The following is a 26,892-nucleotide window of genomic DNA, read 5'->3' on the forward strand; positions in this document are numbered from 1 at the left end:
GATCTGACATTTATTCACCGACGCCTTTTTATACAGAACAGAGTGCAGCAGGTATTGATTTGCTTTCACCAGCGTTGGCATAATGGGAGGGGCACATTGCCTGTAAATGCCCCCCAAAATGAGTTACCTGCCCCTACCTCGATAGTGCAGACTTCTTGTATCAATTTATATTTATTTTTTAACCCGTGTAAATTGTGAGTTTGTGTCAGCTAAAAACGAAAATATGAAGGTTTCTGTGCTATCGACAGACTGTTATCTGGCTTCAGTACCTTTGAATTATTATTTAGATTAAAACAAAAAAAAATCCAGCACAGTATGCATTCAAGCGTAAAGTGAAAGTCCCACCAGATTGTGTGACTTCAGGAGATCCCCAAATTGAATAGTTTTACAGTATTTATATACAATGTACCTTTTATATATGAAGTTAGTTTTTCCATTACCATATGTATAGTTCAATATGCCAAGTACAAAAGACTGCCTTTACTTGATGTTTTATTAAAAAAATATATTTGTTAGCTGAAGTCTAGAAATACATGCATGCATACATACATTAAGTGAATTCCTGAAAAGACTCATTTGTTTTATTAAAGATAATTATGTTTAGTCAAAAAGGTTGGCTTTATTTTAGTCTTAATAAAAAATAAACAGTGACGAAAATCAGTTACTTTATCAGGGTAACTGTGGCAACATTGACCGTGACATAAAATAATCATCCATTTTCTTTACCGCCTGACCTCATTATGATCGCCTAAAAAATATCATTTTGAACGTGTTTTTTTTAATATACGTATTTTTAACATATATATTTTACATCGCTTTCAAGAAACAGGGTGAGTGAAATTTGTAACGGCACAACCCTGTTACTACCTCCAAAGCTGGAGAATTGCCGTGTCGCTTTCATCACCCCATTCTGTGTCAGAGCCATCCGCACAGATCAGCGACTAAGAAAAAAGCTGGGAAAAAGGGACACCGAAAGAATGTTTCGTACAGGCCGCCATTCAAACTAGGACCGATTGTGTGTTAGTGATGATTGTGAGTGACATTTGCGCTGCATTTGATTCACACTACTGGTCAGGAAAATACAAATGGCCTGCATGCTGTGCTGAATTATTGGCACACACTTGGCACAGTTGTTTATCACAGCCCACATAAACACACACAGCACCATTTGTTGTAATACGCACTCAGATCATTAAGGCTGCGCTTCTGTTGCTGGCTCGATTCAGCCTGGCCCTTATAACCTTTCTTCCACTGAAAATGTGTTCTTCCGACTTCATCAAAATACTGCAGGCAGAGCCACTTTATTGGTCTAGGACAACCAGCCAGGGCACTTGCTGAGTTCGACAAGTACAGTTCGTATGCATCTCAAACTGAGAACCCTAACCCTAAAATCCTTCACGCACTATCATTAATTAAATTAAAGATGTGGAGCGAAGATATAATACTTTCAGAGTTGAGGCCTGTTCTGCAGCGTAAAATGCATGTTTAGTTGGGACTTTGGGCCCCAGAAGGAGACCACCCTTGAGGTTCTCAGAGAAATTTCATATGGCGCTGACCTGTCAGAGATGATTCTAGCTCCCCGTGAAGGTGAAATATCAAAGTGCACATTTTGATTCAGTTAAGTGCTGGCCGACGGTCCAACTGACTCGTGGTGGTGGTGCAGGACACACTCCAGGCCCACGTCAGCTCACCTTTGCTCACTGCCCAATGGCTGTGATGTGTGCCTACCACATTACGCATTTGGCTGAACGTTGACATATCCTGTCATATTGACGAAAAATATTGGTGCAAGTCAACTTTTATTCACCTGCGGACAGCTTTCCAACCTTTCTAAAATTTTGCAGTTTTTTCTTTAAAGCGCCACTACATGCAACGTTTCCCTTTAAGATGCACCCTCGTAGCGTGCACAGTGACGCTGGTGCGTACCACGCGCACACACATTACATTTCAACACTCGATTCCTTAATTTCCAGCCCGGTTTAATCTGCAAACAGGACACCACACCCTTTCCACTTCCAGTTTCAGTAGCGCGACCGAATGCGCCCACTTTGTTGTTCTACTATAGTTTGAAGCATACATTGAAACACTCACACTCACCACTGATGTGACGCTGCAGGCAACACGCAGACAGCGACATTCAAGAAGTCCAAATATGGGCGTAGTTTATGAGCCTCTTAAATTGAGGCTCATTGGCGCATTTCAGAGGTCAGGTGGCTAGACATTTTTGTTTCATTAAATGTCATGTTTTCCATTATTTATGAGTGGAGTGAACAATGTGGGACCATATTATATCATCATTATGTCTTATAATTATGCTTAAAATGACCTGTAGGCTAAAATAAAAGGAAGAAAATAGAGCTGATTTTATTTGTGTCACGAATCTCTCTTACATAATATGTTCTATTTTGATATATAGGTGGTTTATTATTATTTTTTATGTTTTTGTAACATACCTTCATCCTGAACCTTGTTATGATCTCAGGTTTTGGACAGATATGATACTTGTTTGGTTGTTGCTCACCGCGGTCGAAGGAATGCTCAGGGAATTTGTGTGAATGCTCTGACGCATGAAAAATTTGAGGAAACATTAACTAAGTGACTACAGTCATCGTAACGGTGCAAGGGTGAGTTAGATTTTGAATCATTTGGGTTTTTGTTACTCCATCTCAGTTATGAAAAACGATTGACTCTCCCGTGATCTCTGGCATGACTCGTTACTGGGCCCCGCTGATAAAAATCAGATGGCTCACCTGCTTTTCTATTGATGGACTGCCAAACGTGTTCATTCATAAGCACAGCATTCTGATAAAATGACTTTTATTGGATTTTTTCATAGATTAAAAAAAAAAAAAAGACAAGAAGTACGTATGTTTCTCTGGCGACGACATATCAAAGTTAAAGGAAGGCTTCATTAATTTAACACGTGTAACTTGACTGGTGGTAATTGATTAGTGTAACTTGGAAAAATACACTTGGGCTTCCGACTAAGCTTAGTCCGAGTACTTTTTTTTTTTTTTTTAAGTTTCCCATCTATCGTATACAGCCTACAAAACGGGTGTCCGTCATAGGTGGATAGACGGACCGGTTGATAGATGCGAACCTTAAAAAAATTAAAGTATTAAGCACAGTCAGAAGCCCATTTTTTCTGTCTATGTCATTGTCTATCGTCTATTTTCACGGTGAGGCTTCAATGGCCACGGCGAGGTGAAAGTTGGTCGAAGTTTGGAGACGGAAACAATAACTGAAGCCCATTTTAAATGATAAGCGCACCGGCCTATAGCCAACTACTTTTGTTCCGGCTGGACTGCAGGCGATAAACGGACCGTAAAATTTTAGTAAAATGCCCAGCTCTGGTAGACATACCACATTGCATTGGAGTATGCTCTAATATTATTTCCCTTGGATGAGGGATAGTTTGACCACATTCACCATCCATATAAAGACAATTTGATTACAATACCTTGAATATTGTATTGTTGGTGTAACGAAGCAGTTTAGATTGACGCAGCACAAAGCAGCTGGACTTAAGATCCAAGTGATGTGGCTGCGGGGTCTCACACTGTTTGCTGGCATGTGCGAGCATCTCTGTGAACGTTGCTATTTGTTATCATCCAGAGCACTGGAATATACCAGCTTTGACAGCCACGGGCACAAATTGCAGAGAACACACTTTGGAGTCTGTCAGGTTTTGCTATAGGAACAGGCTAGGGGATGATATAACAACAAGATTGTGGAAAGACGTATGAGATGTACTAGGTTGAAAGGTAATCAGTGTGCGTGTGTGTGCACGTGAGTTTGTGTGCAATTGCGCTTGTGTACAAGAATGAGACTGTCAGTCAAGATGTGAGCGATGAGATGTCAGGATGACTTATTGCAGTTGGTATCACCTCCACTCCATGCCTCTCTCTTTCTCAACCCTCATTCCATTGCTGCGTATGGGAATGTTTACAGTATATTTTCTATAGGCTTTCTATTTTTTTTTGTAAAACATCAATCTATTTTAGTTAGATAATTTCAACAATATAATAATGTTATGTTTATTCTCTTTCTGATCACAATGCAGGAGCCATATGGAAAATGTCACTTTCAGAAGTGAGATTTTCTTATCACTGTCATGGATGTAGTATAATTATTGAACATTTTTATTAGCATTGTGGTTGCTGTTGAGCACTCAATTCAAATTCAAATGCAACAACTGGCAAAGAGTTAACTCTGTAGACTAACACTCAGGATTTAACCAACAAGCCACCGAGATGAACATGATGGCCACATTTCAGTTATGAAGGATTTTAAAAACTGGAGGTATGACTTTAAGTTTGGGTCCAATTACTTCAATTATTTGCAGTCTACCCTTTTTTTTTACTCAGCGAAAGCTGATTACCCTTAACAAGTTTTAAGATGTGTAGATTGAGGGTAGACAATTTCAGAAAGTAGCTACAAAATGTAATAAAACTAACCCTTTTCTGCAATATTTTTCAAAAGATGTTTGCATTAAAAGACAATTTAAACTATTGTCGAAGGAGATGAACATCCACTGTTCCTAAAAACGTTTCTAGCGCGGAGATTTCTGACAATGTGATTTCCTATCACATGGCTGTGTAGCAGGTAAAATTTCAGGACGGACGTAAAATTTATGGCAATTTCACAATGAAAACAGTCAAGGTTGTGGGAGTGAAATGAACATGCATTATTTCTCAGTACTAACAATGGGAAGATATGTCTGCAGATTGAGCAGATACATTCAACTTCTGATGCAAAAATACCAGCTGATAGGTGCCCTGCAATTGACTGCCGACCAGTCCCAGGTAGACACCACGTCGCCCAAAATCAGCCGGGATAGGCTTCCTCTACTAAGGAAGTGGTGTAGAAAATTGATGGATGTTTCCCTATGGGAATGTGTTTGAGTTGAAGGCCCAGTCAGGTTGAAAATGGGCTTTTACACACCTCATTTGGAAGTCAGCTCCTCTCCATTATTCTGCCAGTTGAACATCACTTCTGGCCAAGGCAATCATTTCCCAGACCGCACATGAAATAAAACCGTAACATTAAATACTTATCCAGGCTGTGGTGACAGTGTTGCCCATGACTGAGGTACTTTTGACAACCACATTTGTCATTTTTTATACAGTTGAGGGATGTTATGGGAATGGCACCAAGCACCCTTGTCACAGTAACTGATACAAAGGACACAAGTAAGCTAAACCCACGCAACGTAGAAACATGTAGCAAACCATTAGGCTGTGCAATGAATAATAGGACAAATGTACATCCATTTACCAGCAATTGGAGCCATTCTTTCTTGCCAAATGCACTTAAAGTGAACCTAAACATATTTTTTCATGAATATGTTCTATGCAAGTCCACTAGTTGAAACAAGGTATTCTGATAAATATTGTATTTGCGGAATAAGAGTTAATACACCCGTTTTGAGCCATCTCTGGGGGCGGCCATTTTGTCACTTCTGTCGACTGAAATGACACCTCAACTATTCAGGGCTCAGGTAACGACCAATCACGGCTGACCTGTTTTCTGAAGCTGAGCCTTGATTGGTCCTTACCTGAGCCCTGAGCATTTGTGATGTCATTTTCAGTCGACAGAAGTGACAAAATGGCCGCCCCTTGAGAATGGTAAAAAGGGGTGGATTTTACTGCTTAACTCATATTCCATAAACGCAATATTAATCAGAATGCTGTGTTTCAACCAGTGGGCCTGATGGGAACATATTCTTGAAAAAAATGTGTTTGGGTTGATTTCCACTTTAAGAAGTATTAAGAGTTGTTCTTGGAATTTTGGGAACATTCATAGACACTATTTTATAAATCAGATATAATCAATCTATCCAGATATATCAAAAAGATGAATATTCAAGCTCAATTCATGCAATGTTCTACCACAACACCATAACAAATAATTTGCTTCTGGAAACACAATTTCATCAAGATGCCCCCAAAACACAAATCCTCCTCTTTCAATAGTTCACGGAAGAGGATGCACATCAATATTTCAAAGAAACCACACGCTGATTTGAATACATTAATATGCAGTAGGAAGCATAGCTTGTTTGAAGATGGTCCCATGCCATGGACAGAATGAAGGAATAGATATTTGACTGTAATCAATTAGGGATCATATTTGATACACAATGAACTCATGGACAAAAACTAATCTTACAGGATGGTGTTTTTAATTATTTATTTTACAAAAGAGGCACACAATAACTTGAAAGTTGAGCAGTGGGTTTTCATCAGAAAATTATAAATCAACCTCATAGACATTTGTTTCTATGTGCCATAAAATTATCTGAATGGAAGTGGTTGTACTAAAATACCTGATTTGGATTTAATAATATTCAACTTCCATCCATTAGTCCCCCACACTCACCTCGACAAAGACATCCCTTAGGTGCCACTGTACCCCATCTGCTCAGTTTTCAGCAATTAGCTCGAAAAGGAGGATTTGGTGCAGAAACATAAGGTCACTCACTCATTGTGCAAAAGTACCTCCCTTATTCAATTTCTCATTGTTTGTATATGGTCTTTCATTTACATCAAAAGCATTTAAGTATACAGGAATCTGAATTTCAAACATGTATTGATACCACGTCAAGAGCATTCATATGGCCCCATAAATAGCCACCCTTTGACATTTGAGATATTTACGAGCCTCAAATCTAGAGTAAAACTGATACATTATCACATGTTGTTACATGTGTGAAATGTGTTGTGAAGTCTCCGTTTGAACAGTACCGGAACCCGTAGGGAAGCCCGCACTAGCGGAAACTGAATGACATAATTACAGTGCTACAAAGACTGCAGTAAAATGCTAGATTGTATGGATGTGTTTCCAACCTTTATGGCTTAAGCACACCTTTTACTTTTTTTACATCAGTAAGACACAGTCAAGTCAGAGACTCATCACAGACATTGGAAATTCTTTGAAAATTAAAGGTTGCAAATTCCCAAAGGAACGATTAATTTCTTGCATTATATTGTTTTAATGTATAGCACGATAAACAGGAATTTATTTAACCCTTTATGAGGTTCTCATTGAAATATGTCATGGTTTGTTGCTCAGCTGAGGACCCAAAAGCAGGAGTGCAGAGATTGTTTGGTTTAATTTAAAGTAAAGGCAAACAAGGTTCTGGGATGTTAAAAACATTCTACAGTACAAAAACAACAACGATCAAATAAAACAAAACAAACACTAGGACTTGACTTGGATAACAGATCATTGACAAATGACAACAAACCACCCACGGAAAGAAAGCGGGGAATTAAAAAACAGAGTGCAGGAGGCAGCTGATAGGCTAACCCAGGGACCGGGATGACAAGCACAGGTGGATTCAATAACCTAACGAGAGACAGATAAAGGAGCACAAGTAAAAACATGAAACAAAAGTCAAAAACCAAACTCAAACGACAGACTATGACAGAAATACTTGGATTAGACTCATAAAGCTGTTATACGATATTAAAAGACTTTTCTTCTCTTTTTCTTTTATATTGTTTTTTGATCAATGTCTTAGCCTTTTCTTCGAGCCACGGAAAAAAGATTCCTACTAGGTAATTGTGAGGGAAGAGGCATCCATTTCTACTTAGTCTGTTTTAATCATGGTTTAGTCCCCGGTCAAAGTCAGAAAATACTTGGGAATACTCAAAGATGGCTGGATGCACAAAGTCTCGTTTGAAAATTTTACTCTGGCGATGATGTGAAGTTCAGGACCCTCTTAAGTATCCTGCAAAGGACACAGACATCAACAAACGAACACACATACACAAGGAGACAGACATCAGAAACACCTTTGACGCAGAGAGAAAGAAGGAATTAGCATACTCCAAGATAAGTTTTCCGACGGCTGTCTTTGTACAATTGCATAAAGTTGAGCAGCATAAATGGAATTAGTTCCAAAGCCGGATGACACAGCAGAGTCGGAACATTTTGGATTCACATCTGATAAAATCGGAGCGCCTACTGGTATCAACGAGCTGGTATGTCATTAAATTTGTATGAAGAAAATCACAACACAACAAACCTTAAAGTCAATTTAAAACAAAACCATCCCACCAAATTTCCTCAACTGCTAACAAAAGACAGGGTAGGCCAAGTCCATTTCCTGACAGCTTGCAACTATTACAACACCTCACAGACAGCATTACTGGCATAAGCGTATAGCCATTTATTTATTGTTCTACGTTTCAATGCCAGTATTAAATATTCTGGAGAATTAAAAAGTGAATGGCTCTTTAATAGGACATAATTGGATTATTATGCTATAACAAAATTATGAGGCATAACACACTCCCCCCCGCCCCCCAGCAATAACATCGTTTATCGTGATAGCTTCTGGGAAAATACATCTTTCTAAAATAATTGTTATTGGGACAAGCTAATCCGTGATCTTGTTCTTTCAGTCACAACACGCAGCCTTTCGGTTCAGCTCCCTCTTCAACATGACAGACTAATGAAGGTTACGTCCACATAACTGCAGATGCTGCAATAATCCATCTGTCGATCTCCCACTCTATTCTACCCTTACTCATTAACAACACCCCAAGATACTTCAACTCCTCCAAATGGGAAAGTATCTCATTCCACTCTTTTGTGATTGAGCACTTTAGTCTGAGATATCGAGGTGCTGATTATCATTCCAACTGGTTTACTCGCGGGTATGAACAACTACAGCGAAAGGTGAAGGTTGTGGCTTGATATAGCCAACATAACAACATCAGCAAAAAGCAGAGATGTAATACCAAGGTCACCAAATCAGAACCCTTCAATGATTCAACTGTGCCTAGAAATTCTGTGCATACAGGTTATGAACAGAATAAGTGACAAAGGGCAGCCTTGGCAGAATCCAACCCTCACTAGAAACAAATCCGACTCACTGCCGACAACGTGAACCAAAGTATGACACTGGTTGCACAGGGGGCCCATATCAGGGGCTCCAGTATGACATAATCTCAGGGCACCCCCTTAAGGAGGGACATGGTTAAACACCTTCCCCAATTCCCAGAAACACATGTAGATTGGTCAGCTCCCATGCACCATCCAGGACACGCAGACAGTGTAGCGCTGGCTCACTTTTCAATGGCACCACAAGCAACCACATTTCCCAACCTGAATTTGAGATTGGATTCACCGATTGAAACTCATGTCCAGTATCCCTAGACATTATCAGGAAAGATGAGGAGTGTGATTCAAGTTTTTGCCTCAGCATCTGCCAAAGCTGGAACTAAACCCTAAAAAGCCTGATAGAACTCCCTCCTCAGATATTTTGATTCACTGGTTTTGTCTCCTACTCGCTCTTCGGCCAAAAATTAGGGGCTTTGACCATCCTCACCAACGGCCAAGCCCAAAGCACAAATTCTTTTTTCGTTTCAAAGCTTTAGTACTTCCGAAATATGACCACATTTTAGAGCGCTTCTGCCTTGATGTTGGAAAAACGTCAGGCAAGCAAACAAACAATTCCTAGGAATTGAAGTACTGGGAAAGGGTTCTCATAAAGAACCTATTTTCAATTCCCATGCCTTCCAATAGTATAATTTTTTAATCCCATAGTCCTTCTCTCTAAATGTAGATAAGATACTGCAGGCAATACTGCAATAACCAAGTAACTTAACATGACTTATAACAGGACTTGAGTTGACTACCTGTGACAACTTGATTTGGCTTGCCCAAGACAAAATGACTTGGGACTTGGTTGGGACCTGAGCAATACGACCAATACTTACAAGAAAACGGCATGTCTCGTGGTTTCAAATTGTTTATTATGATGCGTTCTCATTCATTTGGAATGACAATGACAATTTACAATGTTTGACAAATCGGTGACGGGGTCACAAATCCATCATGCTGAATCAGTCAAGCATTCAACCCTATTGTTAGATTTCACCCGTATTCATAAAGAACGTGTGGGTGTGTGTGTGTCATCACCCATCCCCCACATTTCAGCACGTAGCTTCTATTGAAGAACACAGACAGGAGATGACAGTTCCTTACAAAGACGGTGACACATTGTGTGTTGTAATGTTTGTTTTGGTATCTATTTATTCCCCACTATACTAAGTCAATATCCCAAGCTTTGATTTTACATTATACATAATCACGCAACTGCTATTCCACGGACATTCTTTAGTGAAATGATTCCCAGACATATCTTGGGTGATACCAATACCACGTGACATATAGCATTTCATTAGTGTTCCCATGCATGCGCCATCCAGGAACAAAACAGTCTGATCCCAGCATTGAATAATTCATCAGGTACAGTATGCTGCCAGACATTGATTCGAGCAGGAAACAATTTAGAGCGGGCCTGTTCAGGAACTCAGAACTGGGAGAAATACTCGAGCAATAATGTTTTCATTTCTGTCACATTCAGCTCTCAGTGGTGCTCTCCAGCGAGAGAGGGATATCATCAGCGACATTGATTTGCAACAAAAACACCCTCCGCGCTGCTTTTCACATTTTCATAATAGAGTTTTGGACAAGAAGCAGCCATCTTGCGCAAGGGGTTCACATGTACTGTATGTTGTGATTGAAAATGTATTCATTATGTGATGAAAATTACATCTTTGCCCAACAATGTGTCTATCACCTGCATGATGCTATGATCATCACTAGCGGACTATTAGACATGGCAACTGCAGTCAAATGGGCCCTGATCCACCGAGCAAAAGCTTTGAAGCATGAATTTGAGTGGATTTTAGTGACATGCATGTGACTAATATTTAAAATCACACTCAACTTCTTAATCCTCAAACTTCTCCTGATACTAATGCACTTCCACGACTACGACTGTATCCATTGTCATGATCACACTCCTTCATTTATCTTGATATTAACCGCTTCAAATCTAGAGTAAAACTGATACATTATCACATGCTGTTACATGTCTTGTGAAGTCTCCGTTTGAACAGTACTGGAACCCATAGGGAAGCCCGCACTAGCGTAAACTCAATCAGCTCCCGCTCATATTATGGAAAAACACGGCTCCGCCATCATTGGATCCAAAACTGTGACATGTAAGTTACTTGTTTTTTCGTTTTACTGAAATTGCGAAAGATTTTAAATGTATTCATTTACATTTTCGTCTGTAGTTCATGGCATCCAAACGAAGAAGAACGGTAATGACCGTGAAAGAGAGAGTGAAATGCATCCGATTATGCGAAGCTGGACACAAAGTAAAAAACATCCAGGAGCTACTTGGAATCGGAAAAACTCTACGAGAAAGGTCCTGATGTAAAGCCATCGTCTAGCAAGAGAGCTATGGGGATGGCATGAAAAATGCTTTTATATGCACAAAACTCCCCAGACATCAGTGATGATCAACGGGACAGTTTCTTGCAATTAACAACAAAACTGCATGATACGCAGACTAACATTTTCATTCAGCAAAGAATGAAGCCAACACAACAACTCAAAATAGACTATTTTTTTCCTAAGTCTGAGAAAAGTCAACATTAAAATAAAGTAGTTTACTCTAGTTAAGTACAGTACTGTACTGCATTGGTGTTACAGTATTTTTTTCAACAGTATTTGGACCATGTTTGTTATACTCTACTGTATTTTCTTCATATACCTGTACTTTATAGTGCAGTTTTTGTTTAATACCATTTTTATTATTATTATATTGCTTGTGTTGTTAACTTGTTACACATGCATTTTGTTAACATACTTGCACGTTTATACAGGACATGTACCGTAGTCGTTTCCCACATAAGGAAATTCTGTTATAAGGAAAGATTGGACAATGCAAATATGATTCCTTACTAGAGAATACATGTATTATTCTTTAATCTATTTTTAAAAGCACTCCCGTATTGCACCAAAACTGGTGTGTGTGGGTGTAGGGGGTTTATCACACACAGACACTGCAGCCAATTTAACATAATCTGCAAGTGGGCATCTTGCAGTTCCTTATAAACGTGCTTTGTTTGCACCGATCTCCTGCATGGACTCCAGCGAATCAGTTTATACTTAACAGCAATGTTATTCAATTCTGATGATAAAATAATTAGGTGTACATCATATTCGTTTTAATTTTACATCAGGTATTTCATATCAACAGCAACACGTGGAAATTGTAAGCGGTGCTAGGTAATTATAATTTGTTATACTGTATCTGTTCCTTGTTTTAGTTAATAGCAACGACGGCCTGATTACAAATATTAGTTTGTCATAAAAATGTGACAAGAAGAAATAATGAAAATTGAAATAAGGAAGAGATCAGGCTATTAATATTTATTTCCAAGATCTCCATTAGATGCAGCATTCCAATTATCTCTTCAATCCCAGATAATGGCTGATCCTGTTCTTATCTTGTAGAAAGCTTTAATGAGATCTGCACTATACCTCTAGCTGTGAGAATACAGTAACGAGTAAGTACTAACTTTAAAATGCTGATCACCTCTTCAGCATGTGGCTTAAACCACTAAGATACTCTGATTTCAGGTCATTGGACGAATCTCACATTTACTTGATCTCTGACAGACCGACGGACTTCTGACGGACTGACCAACTGACGATTGCAATTCAGTTCGGCTTGAAAAAATAAAGGACTGACAAATGATGGACTGGAACCCAGGCTGCTGACGGATGACAGCCTGGAAAAATTTTGTTAAATGCCCACCTCTGTGAATTAATATGTAATTTTCAGTTGATTTATTATAATCCTCATGTACTGAAGAGCAATACCTTTTCCTGCATCACAGTGAGCTTCTGTTGTACGGTAAAGATCCTTTGGTGTAAAAGGGCAGATTACAACCATCCATTCACACTCACATTTATGGCCACTGACAATTTGGAGTCTTCAATTAACCTAAGAAGCATTTTTTTGGGGATGTGGAAGGAATCCGGCATACCTAAATAAAACCCCAAATCATGCAAACTCCACAGTCCTCACAGATGATGTTTCAAGGTACGATATATTTGGACCAATTTATCTGGACTCAAGATTTCAAATTCTTAGTGTGCCACAAACTGTGGTGGTGCGTACAGAGAAGTTCTCAATGAGTGACGTACGCCATTCTCTTTTTGGTGAGCACAGGACTCCCTCAACTCGGCCTTCCATCCTTTTCCTGTCCTTTGTCTCATATCACATCACTTCCAGTGACATTTAGTCTGGACCACCCTCATACCAACCCCCTCCATCTCACCCTTTATTCCTCAGGATTCTCTATTCTATTTGTTCCTATTTTTTAGATGTCCCTGGTAAAAATCCCCCCTTCAAAATTGCTCATACAAACATTACAAAACAACATTAAAATACATGAAATCCAAGTGTCAGCATGAGTCTTCGCTCTTCAATCTCAAGAGGTGCGGCACTGTCACTCTCTCCTTGCAGGCCTGCACGTATGCGATCTGGTTCTGTGTGAGGAGCAAAATATAATATATAGCAGAGTGTTCGCTGAATTTCATCTTGAAGATTATAATCAGTGTAACAATTAAAATTGAATTGAACATTTTCATCTTCACCATTACAAGGATTGTCTAACTATAACAAAATACACAGATGCCATTAGTCCACCTGAATTTGTTCAGTTAAAGCAAACTCAAAGGTATTCTCTGCTTGACAATATAGCACCAGCAACATCCTCCCTGCCTCCCTGGCCTTCTGTCATGGACACATCAGTCAATCCCAAGCATCCGCCCGTCAATTAGACCCCTCCCTACCGTTCTGGTTAAAGCTTACCTTCTCTTTCTGGACACCCTGATCACACACTAATCCCTCAACAATGGAAATGTTCATAAATCTTTCAAAATAGCAGCTATTAATCCAAAACTGAAAAAAAAATTGTGCAGGGACAAATAATTTCAATAACGTTCACCCAAATTGTAATCTTCCATTTCAAGAAGAAGGAAGTCAAGTCAAACATTTCTTTATAATAATATGTTCTATGCACCCCTTCAAGTTTAAACACAGTATTCTAATGAATATTGTGTTTGTGGAATATGAATTAAGCAGAAAAAAATCATTTGTTTTTATCAATCTTTCAAAAATCCTTGTAATAACCATCCCCCAGCTCCATTGTCACCTCATCTCCAAAAATCAATGTGAAAAATTCCAGGCTTGTTTCCACACTTTTACTTTATACTACCATTGCAGCGCTCATAAAAATCTTGACTTTCACCTGGCAGACGACTCTTTTAGTTTCTGTTGAACCTGGTAGCCAAACAAGGTTTTTCTTATCTGATGCATTTGATGTGAATTTTTTCAAGAGCTGTCAACACCTGGCTTTCTCTGGTGTTAAATATAGTAAGTCAATCATTGCTATCTCATGAGCACACGCTCTTATTTAAAAACAACAAAAGACAATCACACTTGGACAAAAGTTGTGATTGACAAAACCATCAGCGTAACATGTCAACAGAACAGGTTTATCTTATGTTGCTGATGAGACATTTAACAGCCAACTGTTTTTTTTTTGTCTGAACTGCCCATTGTCAGACAATGTGTCTGTAAACAAGCCACTCTAAATTAGTCCAATTGTGAAGCCGTAGTTGCCTAGCTTGAATTGCATCGAATTGAACTGAATCGTTCCACTTTGAAATGCAACGAGATACGGATCAAATCGTCTTTTACTGGATCTTAGAATGAATTGGCACATTTATAGTACTGCCAACTGCATTCAAATGTGTGTAAAATAACAACAAAAAAGTAATTGTATCATACACTGTCGAACTGAGCCATACTATATCGAATCGAATCGTGAGCTCACTGAGTCGAACCGAACTGAATCGCTCCACCTTCAAATCGAACCGTCCTTGAATCGTTTTGCACCTACCATATCTAAAACCGTATTGAATCACCTTTTGTGAAGAGATGCCCACCCCTAATATATATATATATATATATATATATATATATATAAGAATATTGAAAAAAGAAGGGAAATTAGGACGCACAGGCCATATACAGTATATAATGCACTTATGTACTGTGCTTATTAGAAATAGTTACGGTATTTTTGGTCATACGTGATACTGACAGCCTCTGTATAGCTGTGCCTCATGTCCATCGCAGTTTCTAGCGCTTTCTATTGATCTGTATTCATTCTGACCTTCTTGAAGCCACAGGCTGATTCAGCCTGCTGGTTCTGTTGACATTTTCACTGTAACTCAGTTTTATTGACGGATACCATAGAACTCTAATATAGCCTCTGACTTCTTGCCCTGAACACAATGAATTGCTTATCTGTTGGTATGCCCCTGCCTATTGTTTCAAATGTCATTAGCACAATGGAACTGTCTTGGATGTTTGCATGGCTCTATTGTATTGAGGTCATGAGTCTATGTGTAGAAGCCTGGGAGAATGCTTGAATAAAAAAACCAAAAGTGGCTTTCTAACACAACGAAGATGAAATCATCAAATTACAGTAAATGATAAATGGAACATAATTTAACCTCATAGATACACATGTAAATGTAATTACAATATATTTATGTATTTGATTATTTCCACAAAATCCAAATTACAATACATGAAATATGAACATTTTATCAGCGTTGCAGTGCAACAGCTAATTATTTTGTATGTATGCAATTCCTCACATCATTAGATTCCTTGCATCTTTTGCTTTGATTGATTTATTCATCTCTGCGCCTATGCTACGCTTCCTAACAAAGGGTTTGTGCTGATGTTTGTCATTACCATTAATAGTATTCTCATAAAACCGCGAGAAGGCTATAAAATGCTGAAAGGGACTGATTTGGTAGTACGGTGCAAGGGCATTATTCATACACTTGGAAGCACTCTGTTTGTAAAAGGGCTGTTATGTTGTCAGTTGAAGCACTTGAGAATCATACCAAAAAATATATATTTTTGTTTATTTATTTATTTATTGATGATGTTGACGAGGATAGGGAGGTCTCAGCAGAAATGATTGGTGAAGGGGACCTAAACATAAAAAAAAAAGAAAAGAAATACTGTTCATTGAAATGATCCATTCCATGCTCAAAATGCTGCCTTCATACAACTGTTATTAACTGTATAGAAGCAATGTTTAAAGTAACATAATAAAAAAAAAAAAATGTCACAATCAATGATAGCTGACTGAGCATACCTTCCAGTTCTCTTTTAGCAGAATAGCTTGCCCACATACACACTTTCGGAAATCGCACACAGACACCCTACGTATTATATAAAAGCAATTAATTTCCAAGCAGTTTTTCGCCGTAATATGAAAGCCAACCACCACATTGCTGACATTTTTTGTCCTCCTTCAGGTCCGTGGGGTCGATGCATGGGCAGTGAGTGTGGCCCAGGAGGTAGCCAGAGCAGAGCGGTATGGTGCGCCCACTCCGAAGGTTGGACCACTCTTCAAACGAACTGTGACCAGGCAGAACGGCCGAACAACCAACAAAGCTGCTTTAGAGTGTGCGACTGGCACAAAGATCTATATGACTGGCAACTGGGTGCATGGAACCAATGTGTTCCTGTGTCGATGCGCAGTGCAGGAGTGCAAAGGCCCACTGTGTGCACTCGGGGCGAGGAGGGAATACAGACCCGTGAAGTGGGCTGTGTCCAGAAAGTGAATGGAGAGCCGGCAGAGGATGCAATCTGTGAATACTTTGAACCCAAACCCCGTCTCGAGCAGGCCTGTCTCATCCCCTGTCCTCGGGATTGTGTGTTGTCGGAGTTCAGTCCATGGACGCCCTGTTCTAAGACTTGTGGGATGGGCTTGCAGAACAGAATTCGCATCGTTCTTGCTCCGCCATTATTTGATGGGGCAGCCTGTTTAAACCTGACGGAGTTTCAGACATGCCAACCAGGACCATGCGAGGGAGAAGAGAGCCTATACAGTCTGCGGGTCGGATCCTGGGGTCCCTGCTCTGTGCCAATCTCAAGACAGGCCAGACAAGCTGACAAAGCAATCACTGAGAGAGACACGCCATCCAAAGAAAGTGATAAACTGCCAAAAAACGAGGGGAAAAAACAATCCAGAAGAGTGAACAAACAGAGCAGAGAGGGTGACAGACAGTCCAAAGAGGAGGACACGAGGTCCATCCAGGGTGACGAACTTTCCAGAGAGGGAGACAAACCACAAAAGTCCAACAGGAAATTAGGCAAGGTGAACAGAAAACCTGACAGACCATCCCATCAGGCAGACCGGCCCAAACGACAGAGAAAGGCTAAAAACAAAGAAAAACGAGAGAAAATCAGAGAGAAAGCCCGAGAGAGGTTGCGGGAAAGTGGAAAGGTAAAGGATCCCGAAACCCGAGAGCTCATCAAAAAGAAACGTAACAGGAACCGTCAGAACCGCCCTGGAGGAAAGTTCTGGGATTTGCAAATTGGCTACCAGACAAGAGAAGTCACCTGTGTGCACAAGAGTGGGAGTGTTGAAGCTCTAAGGTAAGATAGTTTTATTCTACAGTATATTAAATAACTAATTCAATAATGGCATAATGTAATGCTGATTGAGTGATATCGTTACGTGTAGTGTTGTCTCATCCCCTTTCCTCATTTATAATCCTTTGTCTCGCTTTCTCTTTACCATCCATCCATATCTGCTGTCTCTATTTTAATTAACCCAATCCATAGAGGCAGATGGTCACCCGATACCGAATGTGGGTTTTCTTTGAGCTTCTTTCTTCTAGTAGGAGCAAGTTTTTTTTCATACTTGGGCCAAGGTTCTTTCTCATGTTGGGTTCACTTGCTTTAATTTGGTTAAATGTGTGAGAGGCGTGTGGACCCACTCGATATGTTATCTACTGTATCTTTCGATAAACTGCACTGTGAAATGGCGATATAACTAAATGAAATGACGACTAACTACTACAGATGTAATCCATCTATTAATGATATTATGATGAGTTAATTTAGTTTGAGATTAGTCATTCTTGCAAATCCATTGTCCTAACTTCAAAGTCCAAACAGATGACTTTATGGTCCAATTGAGGGGAGGTGTGGGCAAACTTTTGTGGTCAGATTTTTTTTCAAGGTTATTCTTACATTTTTTTCTCTGTACTCGTGTGTTATACATCCCCCCCAATTTGCTGGTAATCATTATTATCATCTGGCCATATTTGAGCAAGTATGAAACTCTCACATTTTAGCAGGCAGTGGCTGACACTTGCGCCTAGGAAAGCAGTTGTGTAGGTTAAGCCTACTTTATCTACCTTGGATAATGAAGTATCGTATATTACAAATCCCCCATTAGCGTTTCGGTTGTCTAGTAATCTAAGACGCTAAATCCGGTGCCATGTTTCGTTGAACACACTGCAGACACAGATATGATATGATAGAGTAATACAGTGGTTTGTGTTTTAATGTCTGTTGCTTTTGAGGGGCTGTAATGAGAATCCATGTTATGGTACCTACCTTAAGTGCTTCTATCCGAGTTCTTGAACGCAACACTTGTTCATATGGGTTGGAACTGGAGGGAGACAGCAGGCTGGCAAGCGATAAAAAAAGTATGTGTGCTCTTCATGACTTATCGGTATTTTTGGTTCGGTTGACCACTACGGCCATACAGTAGCTGTGTTTTGTCAATAAACGTAACTCGCTGACTAATGTCCTGTTTATAATGCTATAGTTTTTATTTTTGTTTCAGCAAAATCTTAAACATGTCATTTTCTCAAACAGAAATATACAAATTTAAAATGCAAAAAAAGTACATATTTTTTTGGTTATTAAACGATAGTAAGTGAGGCATACCTAGATGGTTCATTACCAAAAAAAAAAAAAACCTGTCAAAATATGTGTAAAGTCATTGGTAATAGAACCAAAAGGTACAAAGATTTTCTTTTTCTCTATCTCATAGTCTATCTTGGACCTTTTCTAAAATTTGCAGTCATTTTTCAAGGAGCCTGTCGCAAGTACTTATTAAGTTTATGGATCATATTAATTATTAAAGACGACCATTAAGGTAATCGAATTTTAATTCTTGTTGAATATAATTCCCACATTTCCTATATTACAGTTTTATTTGCTTAGTCATTATTCCTACGATTGTACTACATTAAATGACATCATCAGACAGGTCAACTGTATTCAAACAAAACCTCTGATCTTATATTTCTGGATAGACTAGACATCCTTAAATGTCCATCCAAATATAAACAGATATACAAAGACATACAGCGGTAGTCTTTTTTTTTCTCTCTCTCTCTCCAGTGAGTTCAATATCCACACAGTCTTTGCTAGGAGGTGAAATGGCCCCGTTCTGTCTGACAGTACTTGTTCTGCTTTAATAGAGGCCACTGAACAATGACAATTACTCCCTTAGAAAATCAAGACACACTCAATACGTTTTCCTTATTAACATCAAAGACAAGGTCAGAAGACAATATTCATTGTCAAATGTCAAGCAACTAACGCTTGTCATAATCCAGTGTCAAAATAATGATGATGCGTTCAGGTTACAGACTCAGATAATTATACACTGTGTACCACGATTCAAAGCTGAGAAGAGGTTTGGTTATGACGACTGCTCTAAACATGGCCAGAGAAGTTGTTTATCCATCCCCTCTTCTTACTTTGTTGAACCTCTGCTTTTCTATTTGACCTCGTTATGAGAAGGAAAATTGGAGTAACATTAACATAGCAGCAGAGCGTAAGTATAAGTGGTCTCTTAATTAAAGAATATTCGATTAAGAGTGGGTAGAATGTGAAAGATACCAGTATGAATGAAATACATCCAACATACAGTGATTTGGACAAAACAATAAGCAGACAAGTCGTGGTGGAGTGATGCCTCTGAACTCAGGTAAAATGAAAATCAAACTTTTACATTGTTTGTTAATGTTAAGTAGACTGCTGTTGAAGATGGTGCTCAATATTGACCACACTGAATTTAAAGTCATTTGTGCTGCCAGATATTTATTTTCTTGAGTAGAGTCATGTTCGCCATAGAATAGCATTTTTATGTATGATTTCACTTTTGGCCTAGATTTAACTTGTTAATGGTTGGAATTGGTTTGCGATCTGTCCCGGGTGTAAGGTGAGCATTTTCTACTTGTATTTACATTAAATTATGGCATTATTTGTTTGCTATATCCCCCCCAATACAATATAGTTAAGTATCACATGCACAAAGACAACAAAACCTATAATTTTGCCTCTTTTGAATCTTTTTGTTTGGCATCTTTACTACTGCTGTCTTATTTAAAAGTACTCAAATAGCAGTATTTTGATGTGGATTCATTAATTTTGTTTTAGCTTTACAACAGGAATAAATCACTGTTCTGCTGCACTCTAATCACAGTGATTGATTCCTCAATAAATCAAACTGGCCATGAGAGACCCTGAAGATTATGGTATTTGCTGCCTTTGGTTAGTTATGTTTGTTTATCTTACTTGAATAATTTACGTTGTCTATTAATAGTTGTAACTTCTCAGAAGTTAACATCTGACTCCAGGATCAATAACAATTAGTTTTGTCCTAATTTTAATTGTGTCCTCAGAATTTCAACAAACAGTTAACAGTAGTTTTAAAAATTTGAACCATATTTTCCTGCAAGTACTTTGCTCGGATAGGATAGGAAAGAAAAGTTCGAAAGCAAAAGTAAGACTCTGACAAGGCCTTCTGACTGAAGATCAAATCTTCCTCTTCAGTAATGATTCTTCTCATAGTAAGGTGGATCGCAACTGTTTGTCGTATACCGCATTCACTACTAGGGGTATACCAAAAAACGGTTTGAACCGCAAAGTTGTTTTTTGACTTAAAAAATGTGAGTGCATCGAATCGAACCGAATCGTTTCACTCCTAAATTTAGCGAGATACGTATCTAATCGTCTTTTATTGGGGAGCTATATCTTAGAAGGAAATGACGCATTTAGAGTGCTGTCAAGTTCATTCAAATGTATGTAAAATGACAACAAACAAGTCATTGCATCATACCCTCTCAAGCTGAACCGTACCACATCGAATGGAATCGTAATCCCATTTAGTCGAACCGAATCGAATCAGTCCACTTTCAAATAAAACCGTCCTTGAATCATTTCGCACCCCATATATCAAAAACTGTATCAAATTGTCTTTTGTAGAGGGATGCACATCTTTAATAACTACTCAACAAGAGGTACTTGGCAGTCAATACGCATCACCAAATTCAAAAGACATGCCCTGACATGTCAATCATCCAGTTACCTGGTTTGCTTCAAACCCTTTTATACATGCATTGAGAAATGTATTATTACAAATACAATGTATTAAGAGTGCGTATTTTGCACATATGCACATATTTTGTCCATATTTGAAAATGGCATTTTTGTCATACATCTGGTTAGTAAGTGTGTGTTCCAATGTGGCCCATCCAGTAGCAGTGATAAAAAATGGTGGCCCCCATCAGCATTTAATTTGCCCACCCCTGCATTGGCGCTTTGTGAATATTGTCAGTTCAAAATGCACCATGAAGTCAAATTCCTATAATGAAACTTATACATAAATACAAAACAAATAAAATTAACACTGTACAAAATGGGACTAATGGACCAAAATTCATTTATATTGAAAGCATTGTGCGAAATACTTAGATTTTATTTGATTAATTAGATTATTATTTTCATTTATTACTGGGTCACTTATTACATATTCTGTCTGGTCTTCATTATAATGAATTTTGATTGTTTATAATTTCTAAAAAAAAAAAGTGCATAGGGTTGCTGATTTTATACAATTGTATTTAACACAAAATCTGTTCGAATCGCCTAGGGTCTTTTTGTGTGTGTTTATTTTTTGTTTATATTTTTATAATTTTTTTGTCATTTTTGTGACAATACCAATAAGCGTGATAATTTTATTCATGACAATGATAATATGAACTTTTCAAGCCATTACTGTAGTTCTTGCTAATACTGTGTAAGCACTTTGTTTCTGTTCAGTATCACATTGCTATAATCTCTTTGGGCTATTATAACACAATTACACAGTTTAGAGAATGAACCTGTGCAGAATAATTGTGTGAGCTCAAAAGAGAAATGAAATAAACCCCCAAAAGAGCAAATGATTTGTACAAACAGCTTTAGCACATATTCAAAGGCAAAGGTTTGGAAGAGTTTAACTGTTGAGACAAAAACAAATGCAGGAAGCTTTGAGTCCAGAATAGCTCAGAAGTGTCTACAAAATAGAGAAAACAAAAATTCTTTCAACTTCATAGCAATCCTGCCATCAAACAAAGGTTGTGGTGCTGTGACGCAGACAAATGTGGCTCATGGTTTGAAATTGATTTATTTCAAATGTTGTATATGATGCATTGGTTATGATGCTCTTCAACAGGCTATTCTATCACAGTAATCTAGTCACATCTTCATCACTGGCTTCAATTTAAGAAGTTGGTGAATGTTGCAAATTTGTCCTGTTATTATTGATTGTTACGTATTTTAATGGCATGATTCATGCAAACCTGGAATTTACATAGATAAACATGTTTTCATGCATATGAGCATGATAGTATTTTGCGGTTTGACAATTGGGCATTATTCAAACAAGTGCCATATTCTCCTGGAAGTAGACCCGTCACCACCGGCAGGCCATATGATGCCCGTTCGCCCACCGAGATGCTTGTGCCCCTATTTGAGGCACAGATCTCTACAAATGAACTTTATTGTTATTATTTTATCATGGTAGCCATTTTTGTGTTGTGAAATGGTAATTTTGAGTGTCTCATCATTAAGAGCTTAAAAATATGAAGAAAGAGTGGTGTGAATTTTGTTTGATTGATGGCTAGTCTTATCTGCAACAGCCAATCATGGCCTTCCTGAAACTAATGTAAGGTACAAAGGCTTACGCGACAAATACATCAATGTTGGCGTGCAACAGTCCTCCACATTTATTCAAAATGAAGCTGCAAGTTTTTTTGTGAGGCAATGTGTAATGTGGCAAGACGTGTCAATAAAATATATTTTTATTTGTAAATAACGAGAGCCGATCGAGGACACGGCGTTAAAATGGCACTTAGGACAGCAGTCTAAAACTCAACATCCACATATGAAAAAGCTCACGCAGCTGAATATGTCAGAAAACTGCAATCACTCGTCACCAAAATGTATGTGACCTGCTCTACTTGTGACCACATGGCGCTCTAAAAATGATCACTTCAATATTTTGTATTTTATGGACGATGCATTTTCCTCATTAATTGACATAAGCTTTGTAGTGAGCACCTTTATGAAGAGTAAAACACCATCGCCAGAAAATCCATAATACTTAGGCGATCATTCTACTTTGTAATATTTTCAGAGGTTTATGTGAGCATAAGTTTGGTGATTATTGGCCGCAGTTTTTGGACATCAGGCGACATTTATTATACTACATTATGTGTTCACACTGTTCATTGGCTACGGCAAGTGTGATGCGACTTATTACATTAGTGTCGGCAACTAAAGGGAGCCGCAAACCCTTGGACATCTAAAATAAAAATCTGTTTTATTTTCCTTTTTTTCTTTTGATTTCTACTGGGACGACCCGTTGAACCGGGTTTCCCATTGGAAGCGATAGGTCAGCGCATCAGCCATATTGGTTGTGACTTTTGCCATATAATTGGCAAATAAAATTTGTAACATTTATTTAGAATGACATTTTGCAATCAAAAGGAATGTTTTGGTATTAATCCAATTCTGTCTTGAATAAATCTCCAAGGAGCAAGTGATTGATGCAACTTCACAAATAACTTCACTTTGCCACATCCAATATGGCTGCGGCATTGATGTACTTAAGAAGGTGACTATGTATGTATATGCACTGTAAATGCTGTCTATGGTAATAATTGACAGCAGTTGTCACATAGTGTGCCGTGGAGCAGCAGTGCTACGCAAACATATCCAAACATATGGAGCAAAGTAAGTGCTGTCTGTAGGGTAATCACATCTTGAAAAAAACAAGAATCCGAACGCATCATTACTTTGTCACATTTTGGGGCTTGTATGTTGAATGTGAAGATATATTTAGAAATGGAAGCCAACACTGCTCTGTGAATGCATAGTTAGGACTCCAGCGTCATTAAATGTTCAGGATAATTTTCACATTTAAAATGTAATATTGACTTAGGACACAGTATAATTGATCAGCATTGTTGCCCTACCTGGCAAAGTGAAATATGTCTACCGAGGTTAAATTGGGCACCTGTCATGCAACATTCAAGTTAATATGAAAATGAATGTACAATTGAATTGAAGCTTTATATCTTTGACCCAAATAACCAATGTTTTACGATACTGCTTTGCTTCTGTCATTTCCAGCCTGTGCTCTCATGAGTCGCTGCCAGTGACCTACCAAGCGTGTGTCGTAACTAAAGACTGTGATGTTACCGACTGGTCTGAATGGTCGTCTTGCTCTAAGGAGTGCTATGACCGCAATGGGCCCAAGGGTGAGCAGACCCGCACACGAAAAGTGAGTCAGTTCTCCATTGGAGGAGGGGCTGAGTGTCCTGAACTGGAGGAGAACCAACCATGCAGTCCTCAAGCAGAAACAGTGCCACCCTGCATTGTGTAAGTTGCCAGACTTGCTGAACACATTGCAAGAAGGAGAATGAACAAGAAACAAATGTAGCACTTAACTTTTTTTTTATTATTTTTTTTTATTTCTGTTGACAGTTCTGCCTTGTTGGATGCTTGTGCTGTACTGAGTGACATTTTAGTCAAAGGGAAGTCAACCTAATATGTTCTTTCCAATAATATATTCTATGCACCTCCAATAGTCTAAACACAGCATTCTGATTAGTATTGTATTTGTGGATTGTTTTATCCATCTCAGGGGGCGGCCATTTTGTCACTTACTAAAAATGACATCACAGTTGCTAAGGGCCCAGGTATCGACCAATCACGGCTCACCTGTTTTCTGAAGCAGAGTCAGGATTGGTCATTACCTGAGCAACTGTGATGTCATTTTCAGTCGACAGAAGTAAAAAAATGGCCGCCCCCGGAGATGGACAAAAACGGGTGGATTTTACTGCTTAACTCATATTCCACAAACCCAATATTAATCAAAATGCCGTGTTTAGACTAGTGGGGCTGCATAGAACATATTATTGCAAATATTATTTGGGTGGTGACTGCTCCTTTAAATATAGTCATTCTAAAACTAAAAATATCAATGAAATGGTGTTTTTTTTTTTTACTCTACCAACAGTTTTACTATAATTTTTTTTTCTTAGTTTTATTTCAGACATTGATGTTTAGCCTTGACCAAAGCCTGTGTGGGTTCTATCATGAAGGGGCGAGGATTTGAAAATAATTAATAAAAAAAATAATAATTAATTAAAAAAAAAAAATCTATTTACCAACTAGCGTATGAATACTTTTTAGGTTAACTGTATATTTGAAGATGAAGGATTACTGTACCAATTTTATCTCACGATAAATCGGATCACTAAACACATTGAAACAGTTCAAGATATGGTGAAGAAAAGAATGACTTGACAGTGTTTAAGTAAATATGGATAGTGGTCATAGAATTGAACATAACGTCAGCCATCAGCTTCTAATTCTGCAGGATCATTTTTGACAGACAGGAGGAGGGGAGGCATGTTCTTAGACCTCTGTGGTGTGTTTTCTGTATTTCACCATCCATGCAACTTAAAGACTCCAAACACAATGCTTTCCCCGAGGGCTTTTGTAAAACAGCACTATTTATGAAGGGAAACCCATTCATAAATAGGGACCCTTTTATTGGCAACCTCAAATGAATTCCATTATCAGCAGGAATGGGAGCAGGGTTTACTATTTTTGACCTGAGGGTTGGAGCAACCATCTATTATTGGTTGGATTCAAACTTCCATCACTTGATTAACCAGACACAACTGCTTCAATGAATAGCCACAGCAACAACCTCGTTTCAGTTTAACAAAATGCAGTCTTTTAGCTCTGTTGACATAAAGTGGAAGTCCTAAGGCTTTATGTAAACATAAATCAAGTTCAATAACAAAGAAGCCTCAAAAGGTATGAATACAAATAAAAGTACAAGTTCAACAATAAAAATATTTTTAAAAAAAACATTTACGAAGCATTTTAAGTTGAACCAGTGTTAAATAATTGATTGATTGATTGAATATTCATGTTGGAAATTTCAAACTGTGTTATTTGTTTTGATCTTTTACCCGATCTAACTTGATTGCCTAAACAACTTTCCGCCCAAAAATCAATCAATTGTTTGAGAGAGACACACCGTAAATATATTTCAGGGTTTAGTGATCACTGGAACCATATGTGATCTTTCCGCAGTTACAACTGGAAGACCACTGAGTGGACAGAATGCAGAGTGGACATGTTGCAGAGCCAACAGGACCGTCGTAGAGGAAACCAAACTGGCTTGTGTGGAGGCGGGATTCAGTCTCGGGAGGTTTACTGTGTCCTGGCTAGTGAAGATACGCCATCCAATCTCGGTTCTCTCAAGAGCAAAGAAGGTAATCTACTAGCAACATATAATATCAATTGCAGTCCACCAGTGTATTTTCTATAGTGCTTCTTCTGTGCATAAAGGGTGCAGTGCATATACATTTTTGCTTGAGTTTACACCTCTTTAAATCATATGCTGACCAATAACACCACTGTGACAACTTGCACCGTATCATGATAGGAAAAGGGATGCAACTAATATTTTATCTTGACAAAAATAATAATGTTCACTTTAGATTGAGATTGTCAGACACAGGAAAGTTTTAATTTGACAGTAAAAGTATTAGTGCGGTTGTTTTCAGTCAAGTGGTCAATGTGTTGTGGCTGTTTGGTGTGAATTAGGTACGATAAATATTGTATATGATGAGAATAGGCCGTGTTAACACTCTACATCACCAAAAGTATCATAACTGCCCATTATAACCAGAGAAACTGAAAAATTATCTCCCCTATGCAGCTGTATTAGCTTTACTTCTTCAGAGAAGACTTTGTACTAGATTTGGGAGTGTGTTGATGGAAATTTATACACAAGAGCTTTAAAAGGTCAGCAACACGCA

The 26,892-nt window shown here is 38.4% G+C and overlaps 1 protein-coding gene across 1 annotated transcript in view; it reads left to right on the top strand.

Moving 5' to 3' along the window:
* thsd7aa (thrombospondin, type I, domain containing 7Aa) overlaps positions 1-26,892 on the top strand; it is an 87,207-nt gene that overhangs the window by 14,362 nt on the left and 45,953 nt on the right. Inside the window, exons 2-4 of the mRNA XM_086014346.1 lie at positions 16,228-17,353; positions 24,182-24,430; positions 26,162-26,343. Of these exons, the coding sequence (XP_085870472.1) occupies positions 16,228-17,353; positions 24,182-24,430; positions 26,162-26,343 (1,557 nt within the window). The remainder of the gene's footprint in view (positions 1-16,227; positions 17,354-24,181; positions 24,431-26,161; positions 26,344-26,892) is intronic.

Source organism: Filicampus tigris, chromosome 18, assembly GCF_054856515.1.
Source record: "Filicampus tigris isolate MCC_2025a chromosome 18, RoL_Ftig_1.0, whole genome shotgun sequence".
In the NCBI taxonomy this organism is placed as follows: domain Eukaryota; kingdom Metazoa; phylum Chordata; class Actinopteri; order Syngnathiformes; family Syngnathidae; genus Filicampus; species Filicampus tigris.